Source organism: Pundamilia nyererei, unplaced genomic scaffold (assembly GCF_000239375.1).
Source record: "Pundamilia nyererei isolate P.nyererei 1_Seehausen unplaced genomic scaffold, PunNye1.0 scaffold00047, whole genome shotgun sequence".
Classification (NCBI taxonomy): Eukaryota; Metazoa; Chordata; class Actinopteri; order Cichliformes; family Cichlidae; genus Pundamilia; species Pundamilia nyererei.
This window is the reverse complement of record NW_005187448.1, coordinates 2,908,047-2,925,158: the sequence shown is the minus strand read 5'-3', so window position 1 is coordinate 2,925,158 and position 17,112 is coordinate 2,908,047. Positions and strand designations below refer to the sequence as shown.

The following is a 17,112-nucleotide window of genomic DNA, read 5'->3' as shown; positions in this document are numbered from 1 at the left end:
TTTACATAACGTCCCAACTGGAATTTGGGTTGTAGAATAGCCTTATATTTATTATTAACAACTGGCTAGTAGCTGCTGGACTTTGGAAAGAGAAAAAAGAACCCTCACTTGAGTGGTGCTGCTGATCGATCCATTTTCTTTATTACTTAATCTGTTTAATTGGAGAAGTGCAAGAAAAAAGACAGATGGAAGTATTTCATTTGGTGGATATTTGAATATTTTATTCATCCTTTGGATTCCTAGAAAACAGCCTAAATAACAACATATTACATCACATTTGAAGGTTATTATTTGATGATTTTTTACAATGTTTGTTTTCTTTCGTTATAGTATTTGGGTGTGTCTTGCTTAATGCTGATGATGGCTTCTCTCTTAGCTTACGTGTCTGTTCCTTGGAAATGTTGCTAAACTTGAATTGCTTGTTCTTCGGGAGCTTAGGCAGTTAGTCAACAGACAGTGTATTGTGCATTAGTTTGACTGACAGCTACTAGCATTGCACTTCAGACTCACTGCGTTTGAGCCTGGAGACACAATAGGCTTGATGTGAGTGTTAATGTCATTGTAATAAAAGAGATAATGGCTGTTGTGAGCTTCCAGATGATTCCCCTGTGGTAACCGTGGGCTTTGTTCGAGCTTAAAGACAAGTTCAGATTTGCTACTGTGACATTTCAGGGTCTGAGGCCGGCTGCTTCGGTGGGTTTCTTCATAGCCAAGTCGCTGTAACCACAGATTGTTTGGGTGCATAATTGCAGTAGGTTTCACATGTTCACTTTCAAATTAATATGTGTGAAGGTGTAAACTTATATTTGTTAATATCCTGAATTGGACTGCACTTCCTATTCACTACATTCCCATAACAATCCTTGTCTACGGCTGTTGTTGGTATCCATTAGTATGCTTCCTGTAACTTCAAATGCTTAGTCATAAGGTGACTTTGGTCCTTATTGCAACTTTTATTAGTAGTTAAACCCTGGCTCTAAGATGCACTCTCCAAAGTAACTCCAGGCTATGAGCCACTTAGAGATCATTTGCTGTAAGAAGGCAGGGGAGATACAATACCATGGGACAGGTGGGGAGTGATAGAGGAGAAGTGAAGATAAAGATGCCACTGGAAAGCTGCCCACTTCTGTCCACACAATGACACAAAAATCACCAAAAAAACCTAACAGCAATTGGGTACTTTTTATAGGAAGATCACTATTTCAGAAGAAACTTGCTTTGTTCACTTCTGCCTCACTTTACCTAAGGGCCAGTCAGTAGTTGCAAAAGATTACACTGCTTTAAATGGTTCCCAGGGTATGAGTAATACTGTAGTGGTGATAATCATAATCACAGTTGTGTAATCTTATGAGGCTTTTGTTGCATATGTGTGATAGTATCTCTCATACAGTTCAACAATCCCTCTGAGTATGAATTATTCACACTCAACCGAACTGGCCCATAGTTCATCATCCATTTTTAATGGTTGGGATTGTATACTCCTAACTGCAGCTTTCTGTTCGCTAATGGAGCTGTTGAGCACAACTTCAGACGCTAGCCTCCGGTAAACATGTGATTGACGATTGATGAAACCATGTGTGATCACTGACCAGGCTCGCGGGATATTCTTCAGAGACTCTTTCGGTTTAATTGTACACAACTGAGGCGTTTGTTGTGTTAAAATTACAGATGAAAATGTTTCTTTCTTAAGGTTCACCCTCTATGTGATTATGATGATATCTTGAAGTCATTCTTTCCATCCATTCACGCTGGGCTGTTGGGGCTATTCCAAGTGTATCTTATTAAATATAAATAATGTACCAGTGTTTTTCTCAACAGATTTAAATATGTCAATCGACTGTGTTTTGTTTTTGTCTTGCAGGTTTACTTGAAGATTTCCGCATCAGAGTTTGAAATAATAACAGTGCTGCTTACCCCAGCTGGCTTGAAAAAATCCCTCCTAGTTTCCTGTGTTTGTTTGAGCCCTGAGATGTGTGATTCTTTTTGATTAGCACCGAACAAGTCGCTCCTGAAGAAAATGTAGGCAATGCTGAGAAGGAAAGTGAAGATAGAAACATCTCACCCTGCTTCTGTGCTTCTGTAAAGCAGCAGAGTAAAAGAGTCCGAGGAAGACGACGGAGGAAAAGAGTGACAGAGTGACCCGTTTGATCAAGGACAGCAGTCTCTTAACACGTTAAAAGAAGTGAGAGGGTGACCACAGAAAAAGAGAGAGACGGGGACTGACGGAGGAACAAAGGTTTGGAGGAGGAGGTCTAGCAGGGGTGGGAAAGCCCATTCCCCATGGCTACTGACCCAGGAGAGCCCGCAGGCACCGAGGATTCCTCGGAGAAACCTGATGGACAGAAGGAGGAGGACCCGGAGTGGGAGGGCAGGGTCGACCAACAGAGGGAGAGGACAGACAGCACCCCTATGGACTCATCCTCCTCCCAGACAGAAGCAGGGAGAGCAGCAACAGAAGAAGATGGAGGAATCAGAGGAGGCGGTGGTGGAGGAGAAGCCTCCCAGGAGGAGACCGTACTCAGACCTATTTCATTCTCCACACCCTCCCTACCCATCGATACAGGTCAGAAACGACTAAGAAGGGAGAAGCGCTTCTTCAGGAAGAGTGTGGAGATTTGTGAGGAAGACGATGAGGTGGATGTACCCACCTTGGCATCACATAGTGCCCCCCACCTGGAGCTGCGCTCATCAGACTCAGTCTTTAGTAGTAGTCCCCAGCAGCATGGGGTTGCTTCATCCTGTGCAACCTTGGGACATGAACCGTCTTGCACCAGCTCAGTCCATGAGCCTGGGAAAGATGCTCCTTCATCTGCACCTGTACCGAGGGGGAAGGAGAGGGACCGAGAACAGGAAGAGGAGGCAGAGATGAAAGCTGTTGCTACCTCTCCTGGAGGAAGGTTCCTCAAATTTGACATAGAACTAGGCAGAGGAGCCTTCAAGACCGTCTATAAAGGCCTAGACACCGAGACTTGGGTGGAGGTGGCTTGGTGTGAACTTCAGGTAAGACAGTCTGTTTTCTGCTTTTTTTTAAAAATTATTATAATCAGTGCACTTAAAGAACACAATGCCGTAGGTTTACTGGTAATACTTATACTTTATTTATCCACTTCAGAATTTAAACACAGTATTACTGTTGTAAAATGAACAGAGATCTGGAAATCTCAGCACGTAGTCTGCTTCCTATTCAGACTGTGTGACTGCAGTTCCGTGGAGACTGAGGTGAAAACGAGGAGCATCACTTGTAGCTGAGTGACAGCACACAGTGAAAGTGGAGGCATTGCCTTTTCTAGGACTGTATGAATAATAGAATAGACTGTCAGCATATCTTCTTGTTGTGATAGGTGTCCTATCAGAAAGACTATGCCATTTACCTGAATTGTATGAAGGCGATTATTGTTTTTCAGGTTTGTATCAATGCTTGTTGTAGGTGTAGTAATCAGGAAAGAAACAAATAACAGCACACATCATGAAGGGGATATACGGCATCTGCCTTGCTTTATAGAAATAAATTATTAAACAAGCTGTTTCTTCTTGTAATCATGCAGTCTAATGCATGTATCACAAGCATTAAGAGAAGATAAATTAATGTTTGCATTATTTGTTTTTGTATTATTCCTATCGGTGTAACCAGGTCTACAAAGCACAGCCTATCTGTTGTTTATGAAATGGAATTATGAATGAGATGTATTTTGTGAGAACAGAGTAAATAGGAGGACTGTAGCATATGTAGGGGTGACTGCACCAAACATCACTCTGAGAAAGTCTTTTTCATGCATTGTAATTGAAGTGGGAGGAAAATGTCGAATTATTATAAATGTTTAATATGGCTCCTCTGTCAAAGCCTTTACACGCTGTAGCCCACCAAACGTAATTATGTGGAGAAGTAATGGGAAACATTGTTATATGGTGTGAATATTAAATATGGTGGGAGGCAGCCTCGTGGAGGAGCAAAGAAATGCATCCCTCTGACTCTTAGCCTCACAATAGACAGCAGTGTTACAGTTAGCCATCTGATCTGACTGCTGGCTTTGTGTGAGGAAAGTCAGTCATGTGTTTGGTTTGGAGCTAATTCCAAAACAAGAGTCTTGGCTAATCCTTGAGATCAGGCTCTTTCTGTTGGACTAACAAGCAGCAGGAATGCCCTCATCACCTTTTCTCGTATTACTCCCAACACTTACTGAAACAGGTTCATATCAGCAGTTGTTCAGAGCTACTTAAATAATCGACTTGCCCTTTTTTGGGGGAAATTTACAGAGCTTGCAAAGGTAGCATGTTTCACCTGCGGTATCAATGTTAGAATTGTGTTTTGCCACCAGACAGTTTTTTGTCATGACATCAGCAACAACATTTTTGAGATCATTTCTTGAAGATGAAAAGCCATCAGTGTTAAACTTCACCCATCCAGTCCTACTGAGAACAGCAAGTTTTGGGGGTAATTGTTATGAAACAGGCTGCTTCAATCCAAAATTATTAAGTCATTTGAGAAGATAATAGATAATTTACTGTATAATTAGATTTTGTATTACAAACAGATAGTGAATTGAGAAAAACAAACAGACTGTAATTCTGACACACAGAGCAACAGCTAGGAGAAGGGAAAAAGGCAGCGTGTGAGAAAGAAAAGTGACAGACACAGGAGGTGATCGTGAAGGGAAGAGAAGGAAAGACAGAGGGGGACACAATGAGCCAAACACAGGATTACCATGGCGTCCCTCCCAGTGAGCAGCCATGTAGCTAATGCTAAGCTACCATACGCAGGGAGACACATGAACACACACAAACGTGCACATACACAGAGGCCTGGTCACACGCCTATAGATGCATCCAGTGCAACATTCAGTGCAACATTCTAGTCACTCGGTGCACATGATCTGACCCATTTACTCTAAATCACCAAAGTCTACTCATGGTTTCAATGTTTTCAGGTTGCCATTGACTAGACAAAAGTGATCATAATAATAATGACTTAAAGCCGTGATGGCAATGATACACTTGATTAGACAGAGTTGATGTGGGACATTAATTTGGTCCTAATAACGAATGCAGTGTGCAATGTCAAAAAAACTTCAAACAGTGGTCGTCCTATTTTAAGGCACAGGGAATCAATAACAACTATATAGGTTGAACAGGATGATAAATGACTTGTACATGACTAGCCAGTACACTGTTTGATGCTGTCCACTTTACTGTGAGACTGCAGCCTGGGAGCACCAGACTCCTGTCCTCCTGTGACCATAAAGGAAGGGAAGCCGGGGGATTAGCTGTCCAAATGCAGCTTGAATGAGTGGGTAATTAAAGTTCACAGTGTGGACACCATCCCTCTTCTTTCCTTCCCTTTCCCAGGGAATTCCACACCTCACAGAGCAGAGCTATACATCAACCTTGCTATTGCTTCAGTCGTATATTGCCATTCATACAGGGGAATGTGTTTGTTTGAATCCCATAACTGGGAGCTGTTGCCCTCTTGTCTGTCTGTGTCAACATATCACTGTATGTGTCCGCCTGTCACCCTCCCTCTCTCTTTCTCTCTCACCCCACTTTCCCCCTGCACCCATACTCTCCCCCATCACTTTTTTGTCTGTTTGAGTGAGCATGCAGAGTGATCCAGGGAGTTAATTACAGTGGGTGCCTGTCAGGCTGGAACAAAAATCCTGCACAGACAGCATAACTCGGGAGGCAGAAACCAGACTGGTTCAACCCAGTCATCCCAGACAGGTCCAGCACACCCCAGGCCAGTTACATTCACAAGACTAGAAGCATTTAGTACTGAGTTTAACAATAGTCACCACTTTGGGTTTGGTGATTTTACTTGTTTTGTTTCAGAGAATTTTAGCTCCATATCAAAAGGTAAATGTCAGTTTAGGAGGCTTCCTTCTCCAAACACTGTACCATGTGTGCTGGCTTGGTAAAGACTGCGTGCAGTCAAGTCTGACAGTTTGGAAGTGATAAGAGAACACATTTGGATTTTTTTTGTTAACTGTCATATTGTATATGTTCTATTAAAAACGGTCAATTTTGCAGTGATCAAAGTATCTTAGTGAACGTCAACATGCTCACTGACTTGCAAAAGGTGTTTATTCTGGATATACTTCTTTGGGTTGGTCTGATACGACAACAATAAAAACAATAAAGGGAGGAGTCGGGATTGTGTTTGTTGTTTCTCATTGTGAAAGACCAGTCTGATCAGGAAAAGCAAAGACGTAGTAATGATGGGTGACTAAAATTAGTTCAGGCTAAATCAAATAGACTACAGCTGAACTGACTAGACCGATTGGATCAATCTAATCAAACTGGCCAGGCACATATTTGCTGGGTCTCTGATAGCTGACAAGTGTCCCTGGGGCTGTATCCTCCCCCCAGAGTCTTTATTACCTAACCAGCAACCAGAGATTCAGTTGCTATTGATTGCTGGAAACATTGACCGCATAACACTACCATTAACTGTATAGCTTGATTAGAAATCAATAAAAGGTTAGCACTGGTGATCCATTTTTTATGGTATGATAATTGTCAAAGGCAGCACATTGAAAAAAATCTGTTTGGTCAGATAGCAGTCAGTTGTCACACCATTTCATCTGAAGAGTAGGTTTGTGGTTTGACAACATGCCGAACCAGAAATCTGTGAAGAATGTGGGACTAGCAAAAAGTTTGGTTTGTTTTGAAAACAAAAACGTAGACACATAGTATAAAAGTATAGTCTCTACCACTCCACAACAGTAGTACTACAGTAAAACAAGAAACAATTGAACACATTTCTTGTAGTGGTAAAGGCCTGCGTGTTGGCTAAAGGCTTCTGTAGATCTTTGTAAACCTGGCCCACTGACCTGGAGTCTTAATCTGGTATGCAGGCAACCCTTTTGCAGCAATCTGTCTTGTTAGTTTGGGCTGTTGGAGCTTAAAGTAATCTAATCTTAGCCATCCACCACCTTAAAACGCTAACTGCAGAACAAGATACGGTGCATGCACCCTGATAAATGTATAAATATACACCTTCAGTATGAATAACGCTCCTCGGATAGTGCTCCAAATTAGTCCCCTTTATCCTGCTATAGCCATCTCAGATAAGAATGTAACCCCAGTGTAATATACGTATATGTGATACCTATACAGTGCTTGCCAAAATAGATGGTTTAAGACTCACATGGTGCATTCATGATCCCAGCTTCATGCCGTCGACTTATGTACTTTGTAAGCTATATCCTTCCCATTTACCCTGGTGTTTTATGAGGCTACTTAATAACCCGCGGCTTGACCTTCTGCTCTACCAGATGTCTGATCCAAAAAAAATCTCACGGTGCACATGGTGCTTAGATCTTATTCTGTTTACTGATTTATAGTACTGAAGTCCCTGCCACAGATGCACCATGTAAAAAAATACATGATGTTGAAAGTTTTAACAAAATAAGAGGAGCATTACAAAGTATTACATACTTAAATATTTTGTGCAGTAACTATGGCCAAAATCAGTCATTATAATGCAGGGTGAAATAATTACTTCATATGTCTGAGATTCTACAATTACCATTGTGGGCCCATCTATGACACACTTTAAGTAAAAACTGAATATCAAAATATTTCTGAAAGAGAAAGGTTCCTCCTTTTAGGGATCACCACAGTGGATCAACTGCCTCTGTCTCACCCCATTCCTAGCATCCTCCTCTGTAACACCATCCCTTATCCAGTATATCTACTACCCTTCCTCTGCACATGTCCAAACCCTCTCAGCTTTACTTCTCTAACTGCTTAACCAGAGTTATCCAGAGTTACTGCTGTCTTTTTGGTAGTTCCACAATCTTCAAATCATACATCATACATAGAAGACTGACACTAGGAGTACAATAGGTTTCTGGCCTCTCCCATTTATTTACACAATATATGTGTAAATGTCGAATTTTTATGATTTCTCTATTTGAAAGCAGAAATGTGGAACTGTCTGTGTGTTTATGTTGCTTTGTCATTTAATTGATGGTTAACAAATTGCTTTGCAACTGTTTTTCTTTCCCTCTGGTGTCTATTTTGTCATTTTGTTTGCAAACTCCATGTCTGCAAATTGCTGTTTTACCAATGCATTATTTGTACTGTCATATCTATCCATTTATATTTTTGACCATTAATCTAATTCAGCATCTCAGGGTGGTGGAAGAAAGGGCAGCATTCACCTTGGGCACAATGTCACTGCATCACCGTCCCAACACCGAGTGATAGACAGCCCTTCACACCAATAACCGATTTATAATCACCAATTAATCTAACAATATCAGACTTTTGTGATCTTTTGGCTTATTAATAATACAGTTAGAGGGATTTCTTCATTGATGCTGTGCCTCCATTTATGAGAATATTAGTGTGAATGTGTGAGCTGGTTCACAGTGGGCAGCAGGCTTGTGTGAGTACGTCTAGACAGATATTAACTGAACTCTTAATAACCTTTGCTGACCCTAAGGGTGGCTGATGATGCAATGCTCTGTGGGGAGACAAAATAGACGCTGAGGAGGCAACAGACACAGTCACACTGTTTCACAGTGTGCCAGACAATGAGGTAGACTGGAGCTCTGAACGAGGACACAGACAGTACTCCCTGACAAAATACAGCACAGCGTGAGCACACGCGAAAATATGAGAACAGGTAGAAGCAGGCAGCATTGAGACTCACATTTGCATAAGAATGCTCAAACATAATAACATGACAGACTTAGTAGTAAAGGCAGGAAGGTGTAAGGGCAAGGCTATTCTGAGGAACTAATTCTTAGTGAGTGCAAAAAGGGAGCAGCTTTTTTGTTGATGCTTCTTCTCCGTTGAGAGGGGAGGGTGAAGAGATTGCTTAATATTTCCAGAAAAGGACACCAAACCAGCATCAACACAGAGAGCAAAAGTGCTCTGAAAAGATAAGTACAGAGCTTTTAGTGTAGGCAGAAAAATGTATATCAATATATAAAGTGACAGAAGGCTGCATATCGACATTACATGAAAATCTGTTGATCTGTGTCCAAATATCTGCAGTACTCCACCTCCCTGTGGGGAGGCGGGGTTTGTGGGGAAAAAAGCAAGCTTAACATCAATGAAATCGATTAGTGGAAACCAAGTGTTATGATGACTTCTATTTATAGTGAGGTCTGTTTGTGACACAGTAGTAGTGGCTGCCACCCAATCCCCATTGATAATAAGTGAAACATACTGTATTGTTTGTTTTAATTTCTTCGTAAGTTCTTTGCATAAATGGCATAAAATTAGATTTTTTTTAATAATACAAAACCATGACACGTAACTTTCCTGTTAAACCTGTGATAATTCCCTGAAATAGCAGGTCCCTAGGTTAATAAAGCTCAAATGACCGCATACCTGAAAAGATGGATTTGTATACATGGATATAGCAACAGTTGTTAATGACAGAGTCTAAAAATACACACTCACTTAGTGGAGCCAGCAAAGTCATCTCTCACTGTGAAATGCTTTAATTGACAGTTTTACGTGACTCTTAATAAATTCTCAAATCACTATCACAACATAGCATATTCTGAAACATTTTTCCCACCTGCTGGGAATTTCATGTTCGTGTATTTTCTATGTGAATAGAGTACAGCAAATTATATTAATTAAAGTGTTAGTATTTTAAGAAAAAGCAGTATAATGTCTGGAAATGTAAAAAGAAGAAAACAAACATGCTTTATATATTCACAACAGAAGAAAAAACCTTATGCGATCAATCTTAGGGATTGCAAAAGACTATATACCAGTGTGTAACTGAGGGATTAGTCAGTGCTATCTCTGTTCCTATAGGAAGCTGCTTGTGCCAGTGAACTGTATTTCTGCAACAGCCATTCTGTCCGCCATACTAGGGATGTGTGGCAGATGCAGTAGAAATGTGTTTTATAAAGCCAGTGACTGGGTGTTGTCTTTGCAGAGCTACATCTATATGCTGCTAGCACCATCTAGTGGCAGTAGGTGTTATTGCTTCATTATGGGAGTGCTGTCCAGGGCAGGCTTATGTTTTGGTTTCCTGTGAGTAGTCACGGAGTAAGGGAGTGAAACAGATGCTGAGGCTCATGACATGACATGTACCTCCTATTTCAGGATCGCAAGCTGACCAAGGCAGAGCAGCAACGCTTCAAAGAAGAGGCAGAGATGCTAAAGGGGCTTCAGCACCCCAACATCGTCCGCTTCTATGATTCCTGGGAGTCTGTACTTCGTGGAAAGAAGTGCATTGTACTAGTCACTGAACTCATGACATCAGGAACACTCAAAACGTTAGTGTAACCTATCTGCTACAGATAGCTATTATTGAGTCTATGTTTATTACGTTCTAAAAAAAAGAATTATTTCAGTTAATCTATAAAATTTGTTAATCCACATTCATTTGTTTGTCTTGCCAACACCTTGGTACTCACTTCTGTTAATGAATTTGATGAATGGAGATTATTCATACCGCAAAACACAGTTTTTATTGTGCATAGAGTTAATGTACTATTAATTTGGACAGATGTGTTGCTTTATACAGAGATAGTGTCATCACATTATCACAACACGTTCAAATTCAGGAAATATAAGTAATTCATAATATTTCGCTATCGCTGTCAGTGTGTTGACTTACACGTTTTGTCTATTGGTTGTTTATTACAATATCCTTTTGAGTTTGATTGCTTTTATTCTCTATTCACAGTTACCTGAAGCGCTTTAAGGTGATGAAACCCAAGGTCCTTAGAAGTTGGTGTAGGCAAATTCTGAAAGGCCTTCACTTCCTTCACACCAGGACTCCACCAATTGTCCATCGGGACCTCAAGTGTGACAACATTTTTATAACAGGCCCCACAGGATCAGTCAAGATCGGTGATCTGGGACTGGCCACTCTTATGAGGACCTCCTTTGCAAAGAGTGTTATAGGTAGGCTGCTTGCAGTTTATAGATTGAATGCTTTTTAGATCACTCATGCCCTGTCTCTACAAGATTAAGGCCTTTCCTCTGCATTCAGCACTACTGAGATTTTACAAAAGTCTCACTTAACTTCAGTAGACGTATAGTTTATTTCTATGTTAGTGGTGAATGTAGAAAGAGGGCACTGATGATGAAATGCCAGCTCTCTTAGCCTGCAGAAGCAGTGCCCAGTAAAGAGAAATTAGATGATGAGTAGGTAGATTATTATCAGTTTGAAAATTCTTACACTGAGTCTGAGGAAATTTCTGCTTTGTGGATGGTATTACATCACTGTAAATACAAACTCTAATCTGTAGTGAAATAATATTTCGATGTTTGGGTTGTCATAGAGTACTGTTTGGTTTTAACAGGAACCCCGGAGTTCATGGCTCCAGAGATGTATGAGGAGCACTATGATGAGTCTGTGGACGTATATGCCTTTGGGATGTGTATGCTGGAGATGGCTACTTCAGAGTACCCCTACTCTGAGTGCCAAAATGCTGCTCAGATCTATCGCAAAGTCACAAGCGTGAGTCTTTGAAATATTCGCAAGCAAACTCTATGCATTTGTGGTGATGATGCATAAGGATCTAATTGATTGTTGTTTTATTTCATTGTGATCTAAACTATTTGGCTCAACTCTGAAAATGTTTTAATTTTTAAATGCAGGACTTAAAATCCTAATTACATAAGTTCCTGTAGAATACAATGAATTTCCTGTTTCTTTTATTTTTCAGGGTATAAAGCCAGCCAGCTTTGACAAAGTAAATGACCCAGAGATCAAAGAGATCATTGAAGGCTGCATTCGTCAGAACAAAAGCCAGAGGTAAGCAGAATTTGCTTTCATAACACTATGGCATCCACTCTATTATGCAGAGTGACTGGTAATGTGATCATTAAACGTCCCAGTCTCTTCTATCATCGAATTCTCCTTTCTTGACAGACTCTCCATTCGAGACCTGCTGAACCATGCTTTCTTTGGGGAGGACACAGGCGTCCGGGTGGAACTAGCTGAGGAGGACACAGGCATCCAGGACTGCCTGGCTCTCCGAATTTGGGTTGAAGACCCCAAGAAGCTGAAGGGGAAGCACAAGGACAATGAGGCCATTGAGTTCAGCTATGACCTGGAAAATGATAGTGCTGAAGAAGTGGCTCTAGAGATGGTAAGGCAGGAATAATTAATGCCTGACAAGCTGATCGGGTCCGTAGGTGTCAGGTACTGTTGACTGGGAAAAGGCCTTGATTTGATACTTAAACGCTTAAATGCAGGTTAGGAATTACAAGCCCTTCACTTTATCTATCAGCCACTTCAAGATTTCTCCAGCTGATCTAGATTTCCTCACCTGACATTTGCCCATTAATTAATTACTCTCTCTTTGCCTCTCTACATTACAGGTGAAATCAGGCTTCTTTCATGAAAGTGATGCCAAAGTGGTCGGAAAATCCATCCGGGACAGAGTGAACCTAATCAAAAAGTCAAGGGAGCGTCGACAGCAGCAGGTCCTTCAGCAGCAGGGCTTTGAAGAACGAAGAGACTCCACTCTCACTTCCTACACCTTTACTCATCCATCTTACCCATCCTCGCTGGTGCAGGGGGTAGCTGGACACACGGGAGACGGAGGGGGAGGTGGAGTGCAGGAGTCCGAGGAGCTTCCTGAAGTGGACCAACATGTCAGGCAGCAAAATATTTTCAGTGGGGCAACCCTAAATCTGCCAGGTACAGTGTGCTCCTTAGTGACATATCCCATGTGCCAGTAGCTGATCAAAATGTATCTATATGAAACAATTATAATGGTGAAATTTTAAATGAAAATTTTAAAATACATGAATATGATTTGAACAAGTACTTTTTGTGTAGTCTGAATTTTTATAGTGTCTTATTTTTTAAATGTCTTTGACTACTCAGAAGGGGAGAGCATTGGATCTGCAAGCTGTGAATCTTATGCGAGTGGACAGAGCCAGGCATACTCTCTGCAGGGGGACTCATATACCCACTCACAGACCTCATTACCCACAGTTGCATCTGTAGGTGTATTTTTATATCTTACTGATAAAATTATTGTTTTTTGAACTTAAATACTGTATATATATTTATATATGTGTTCATTATTTTTCTTGCACAACAGAGCACTGGTGCATTGCCTCATCCTCAGATGCCCCCCATTGGTGAGAGTACAAGTGTTGCTACTATACCTCTTGGGCCGAGTGTTAGTATGACAAGCATGTCCTTAGGACAAAGTGGAGGAGGACCCATGGGTCAGACATTTCTTCACTCCGGTACCGTGGTTCCGCAGGTATCACCAAGTGTACCTCAACAATACTTTCAGGTGAAAATGGTGATAATGTGCAAACTGACAGCCTAATTTAACATAGGGGCAATGAAGGCTAACATTAATGTTAATGTGTTCTTTTCCATATAATAACTGTTTGTGCCAACATAAATCATCCTCATAATCATCTGAGATTCGCCATCTGGTTTTACACTACACAGGGTTTCCCCCAGGAAGTTGTTTGTCAGAGGTGGTGAGATGTCTCTCTCATTAAATACTATATTAGCTTGGAGTGTGAAATTGTGATTCTGGTTAATTTTGTGGGGAGGCAGCCAACCTCTGCTATAAAGCACTGTGGGACACCCTGATTAAAATTAAATGTGTTGATAATTGATGCTTCTTTCCAAAGCTTAATCTTAACCCAATTTTTCTGCTACTTTCTTTTCCCCCTTCTTTCAACTCCAAACATCATTCTCCCATTATCACTCAATAGTCACAAACATTCCCATCAGATGATTTTCAAACCGCCGCTCCCCACGGATCAGTTGCCCCTTCACAGTCATACATACCACCTGTTTCCCCACAGGCACCCATTAATGTTCTCACTGCATCCATGCCAGTCAGTGATACTGCTGGACTAGCAAGGACAATTGTGCCCCACGCTCAGCAGACCCAACACCCTGCCACTCCCATGCAGATCACTGACATCATTTCCCAGGCCGCACCCCAACAAACACAGTCTGTCGTGATCCCCCAGCAGACTATTGTCCCACAACAACAGATGGGAATGGATCCCCAGACCTCCACCCTTCATTTGCAGCAGCAGCCACAACTGCAAATAGGGGGGCAGTCAGCTGAGCTTGAACAACAACTAGTTACTGCCGCTCAGCCTGCAACAGAACAGCATCAACACAGCCTTTCAGCTACGTCCATCGAGAAACATCAGTCTGAGACTCAGCAGCAGATCTGTGTACAGCAGTCTGCCCCACACGTCCAGCCAGCTTCACAGCAGCCTGTGTTCACACCACAAACAGGTATGGAGCAGCGAGCTATGCAATCAACAGGGGATCCCTGTGAACAGATAATGCTACAATCACAACAACAGCTTCAGCAACAGCAAACTTTGTTACAACAGCAGCAGCAAAAAGAGCAGCAGCAACAAGCTTTACTGCTTGAGCAACATCAGCTGTATGTCCAGCAACAGCTTGATCAGCAACAACAAAGAGCACTGCTTCAACAGCAGCAGCAAGCCCAGCTGCAGCAGCAGCAAGCGCTTAAACAAAAGCAACTGTTGGATCAACAGCAACAGCAACAAGGTCTTGGACCGCAAGAGCAACCAATTTTTCAGCATCAGTTAGAGCAACAACAACCAAAGCAACCTCCTTCACAGCAACAGAGTCAGTTATATCAACAAATTGGACAGCGCCAAACTGGAACACAAAAGGAAACAGAGAATCAGCAACAAAGTGGGCAAAACGAGCAACAAATTTTATTGCAGCAGCATCCCCAGCAGATGCAGCAGCAGAATGAACAACAACTGCAACAGCAGGCCTTAATCCGGCAAATGGAACAGCAGCAGGCACTGATACAACAGCAGTTAATGCTACAGCAGCAGCAGCAGCTTCAACAGAAAGCTCAGCTGCAGCAACAAGAGCAGCAACAAGCGCAACTCAAACAGCAGATAGAACAGCAGCAGCAAGCTCTGTTGCAACAACAGTTAGAGCAGCAGCGTCAACAGCAAGTCCTGTTACAACAGCAAGCAGAAAGATTACAGCAACAGGCTCTAATGAAGCAGCAGTTTAAAGAGCAGCAGCAAGCTTCCATCATTCAACTTCAGCAAACTGAAAAACACAAAGCTGTCCCTATACCACAAAGCAACAGTGAGCAGCAGATTCATCATCAACCAACCGATATACAGCAGATGTGTATCCCACAACTGAACTCTACTCAGTTTACACCTCATGCTTCTCAGATGATAGAGCAACAGCAGCAAGTAGCACTGATGCAGCAGCAGCAGGCATTTGTTGCCCAACCACAGCAGCACACATCTGTAATGGAACCTCACATATCAGTTGGCGCACCAGTCAGTACTGAGGTAATTCATCACCAAACTTATATTATATCTCAGGGCCAAGTGCCCATGACCATTCCTACTACTGTTCAGACGCCTGCAAGTGTCCCAGCTCAAATCCTTACACAGCAAGGACAAAGTGAGGCTCAGCCCCAGAACCAAGGCCAGAGCCCAGCCAAGTTTATAGCTCAGTCTGCAGCCCAACCACCTCAAGCTATGACAGAGGGCCAGGTAACTACCCCATTATCATTGATTCAGGGACACACACAAGTCATCCAGAGCCAGCAGGTTCCTTCCCAAACTAGTTACCCTGGGCCTGTTACTCCCACACAGAGTCAGGTAACTTCTCAGCCAATCCAGGCTCATCCTCTGACCACAACCTTTACTCAGTCACAGCCACTGCATGGCCAGGTCCCAAAGGCTGATGTTCAAATGACGGGCCAACAAAGTCAAACTACTGTCCAGCCTCCAGGTGCAGTTGCTTCAATCCCCAGTCAGATTCAACATGAAACTCTTATTCAGCAAAATGCTCCAATGCCAGCGCTCACCCAGCCCCAGATCCAACAACAAACTCAAGGCCAGCAAGCTAGCCAGTTGCATGCGCAGTCTGCTGCTGGTCCTTTGACCAGTCAGTATGTCCCTCACCCTACCCAGCAAGCCATACCACCTGTACAGTCTGATATAACTCATATTACCCAACGGCTGGAACAACAGCACCCAGTAATCGAGTATCAGCAGATGATTCTGTCACCTGGCTCAGCTGGAAGTTGTGGAACTAAAACAGATGGTCTCAGTTCAGTAGCTGCCCCTCTTCATCCTATACAGACCAAACAAGCACAAGTCCCAGGCCAAAGATCACTACATTCAGTTGTTCAGGGTGACCCTTCAGTAATTCAGTCCATCTGCCAGCCTGCTGTTCTTCAGTATACTGAGCAGTACCAACAACAGCTGCAGAAGCTTTCTCACGTGCAGCAATCTCTCGCCATGCCACCCCCACAGACCCAGCTACCGGCACTACCCAGCTCAACTCCCGTTCAGCAACCACTTCCTCTGAAACCAGCTTTGATAACCTTTGACGAGAGTCAGCTTCCCTCACAGTGTCAACCTCCTTCACCTCTAATGACCATTGCTCCTGGACAATTAGGCCCCAATAATGTGGCTGAGCCTCAGTCCCAGGGCAAGACCCTGTCTCTGTATAGCCACCTAGTGCTAGGTGCCCCTCCTTCTCCACAGCACCATCCCAAGCAGATGCCACCAGCTCACACACAAACACAAGCCAGCAATCAGGCCCAAGCACACTCTCAAACACAGATACACACTCAGACACCTATATCTGAGCAGCCTATTTTGCCCCATGCTGTCTTTCCTACGCAGCAAGTGCCCCTAAGCCCTTTGCATACCTCATGTCCTTCTACACTATCATCTCTTACATCCCTGCCATCCACCTATCCTGCTGTTGCCCCTGCTCCAGAGCTGCCCACATCTTCACCAGCAGCCCAGGTAACCTTACCAGCGCAAGTCGACTTTATACCCACCTCCCCCCTGCCTGTTACTACTCTACAATCACTTGATTCTAATGCCCCCAAACCCAAACTGACCCAAGGCTCGCTGCAAGACTGTGACCTTTCCCTGCTGGGCATTGCTCAGGTACAAGAAGTATGAAAGTTTGCTTTATAAATTTGATAATAACTTTACTGACATGCTGGCACAATAAGTAAGCATACTGCTAAATCTAAATATTTGAAAATAAGCTTTGACTGCACCTTTTTGATTCATACTAACAAATTTTGATTCCTAAGTGTATTCATAGAACATGTCCTATATGTCATTTGTCATAATCACACTATTGCTTTACTTGCCGTT

At 42.6% G+C, this 17,112-nt stretch overlaps 1 protein-coding gene across 4 annotated transcripts in view; it reads left to right on the top strand.

Moving 5' to 3' along the window:
• The window catches only part of wnk3 (WNK lysine deficient protein kinase 3), a 36,971-nt gene that overhangs the window by 7,273 nt on the left and 12,586 nt on the right, over positions 1–17,112 (top strand). For 3 of the 4 annotated variants that reach the window (XM_013910720.1, XM_013910717.1, XM_013910718.1), the window contains exons 2-10: positions 1,862–3,000; positions 10,072–10,244; positions 10,658–10,878; positions 11,280–11,437; positions 11,646–11,734; positions 11,852–12,071; positions 12,304–12,625; positions 12,815–12,933; positions 13,035–13,235. In XM_013910720.1, coding sequence (XP_013766174.1) covers positions 2,281–3,000; positions 10,072–10,244; positions 10,658–10,878; positions 11,280–11,437; positions 11,646–11,734; positions 11,852–12,071; positions 12,304–12,625; positions 12,815–12,933; positions 13,035–13,235 — 2,223 coding nt within the window. In that variant the 5' untranslated portion in view covers positions 1,862–2,280. The remainder of the gene's footprint in view (positions 1–1,861; positions 3,001–10,071; positions 10,245–10,657; positions 10,879–11,279; positions 11,438–11,645; positions 11,735–11,851; positions 12,072–12,303; positions 12,626–12,814; positions 12,934–13,034; positions 13,236–17,112) is intronic. The other variant, XM_013910719.1, reaches the window with a different exon arrangement.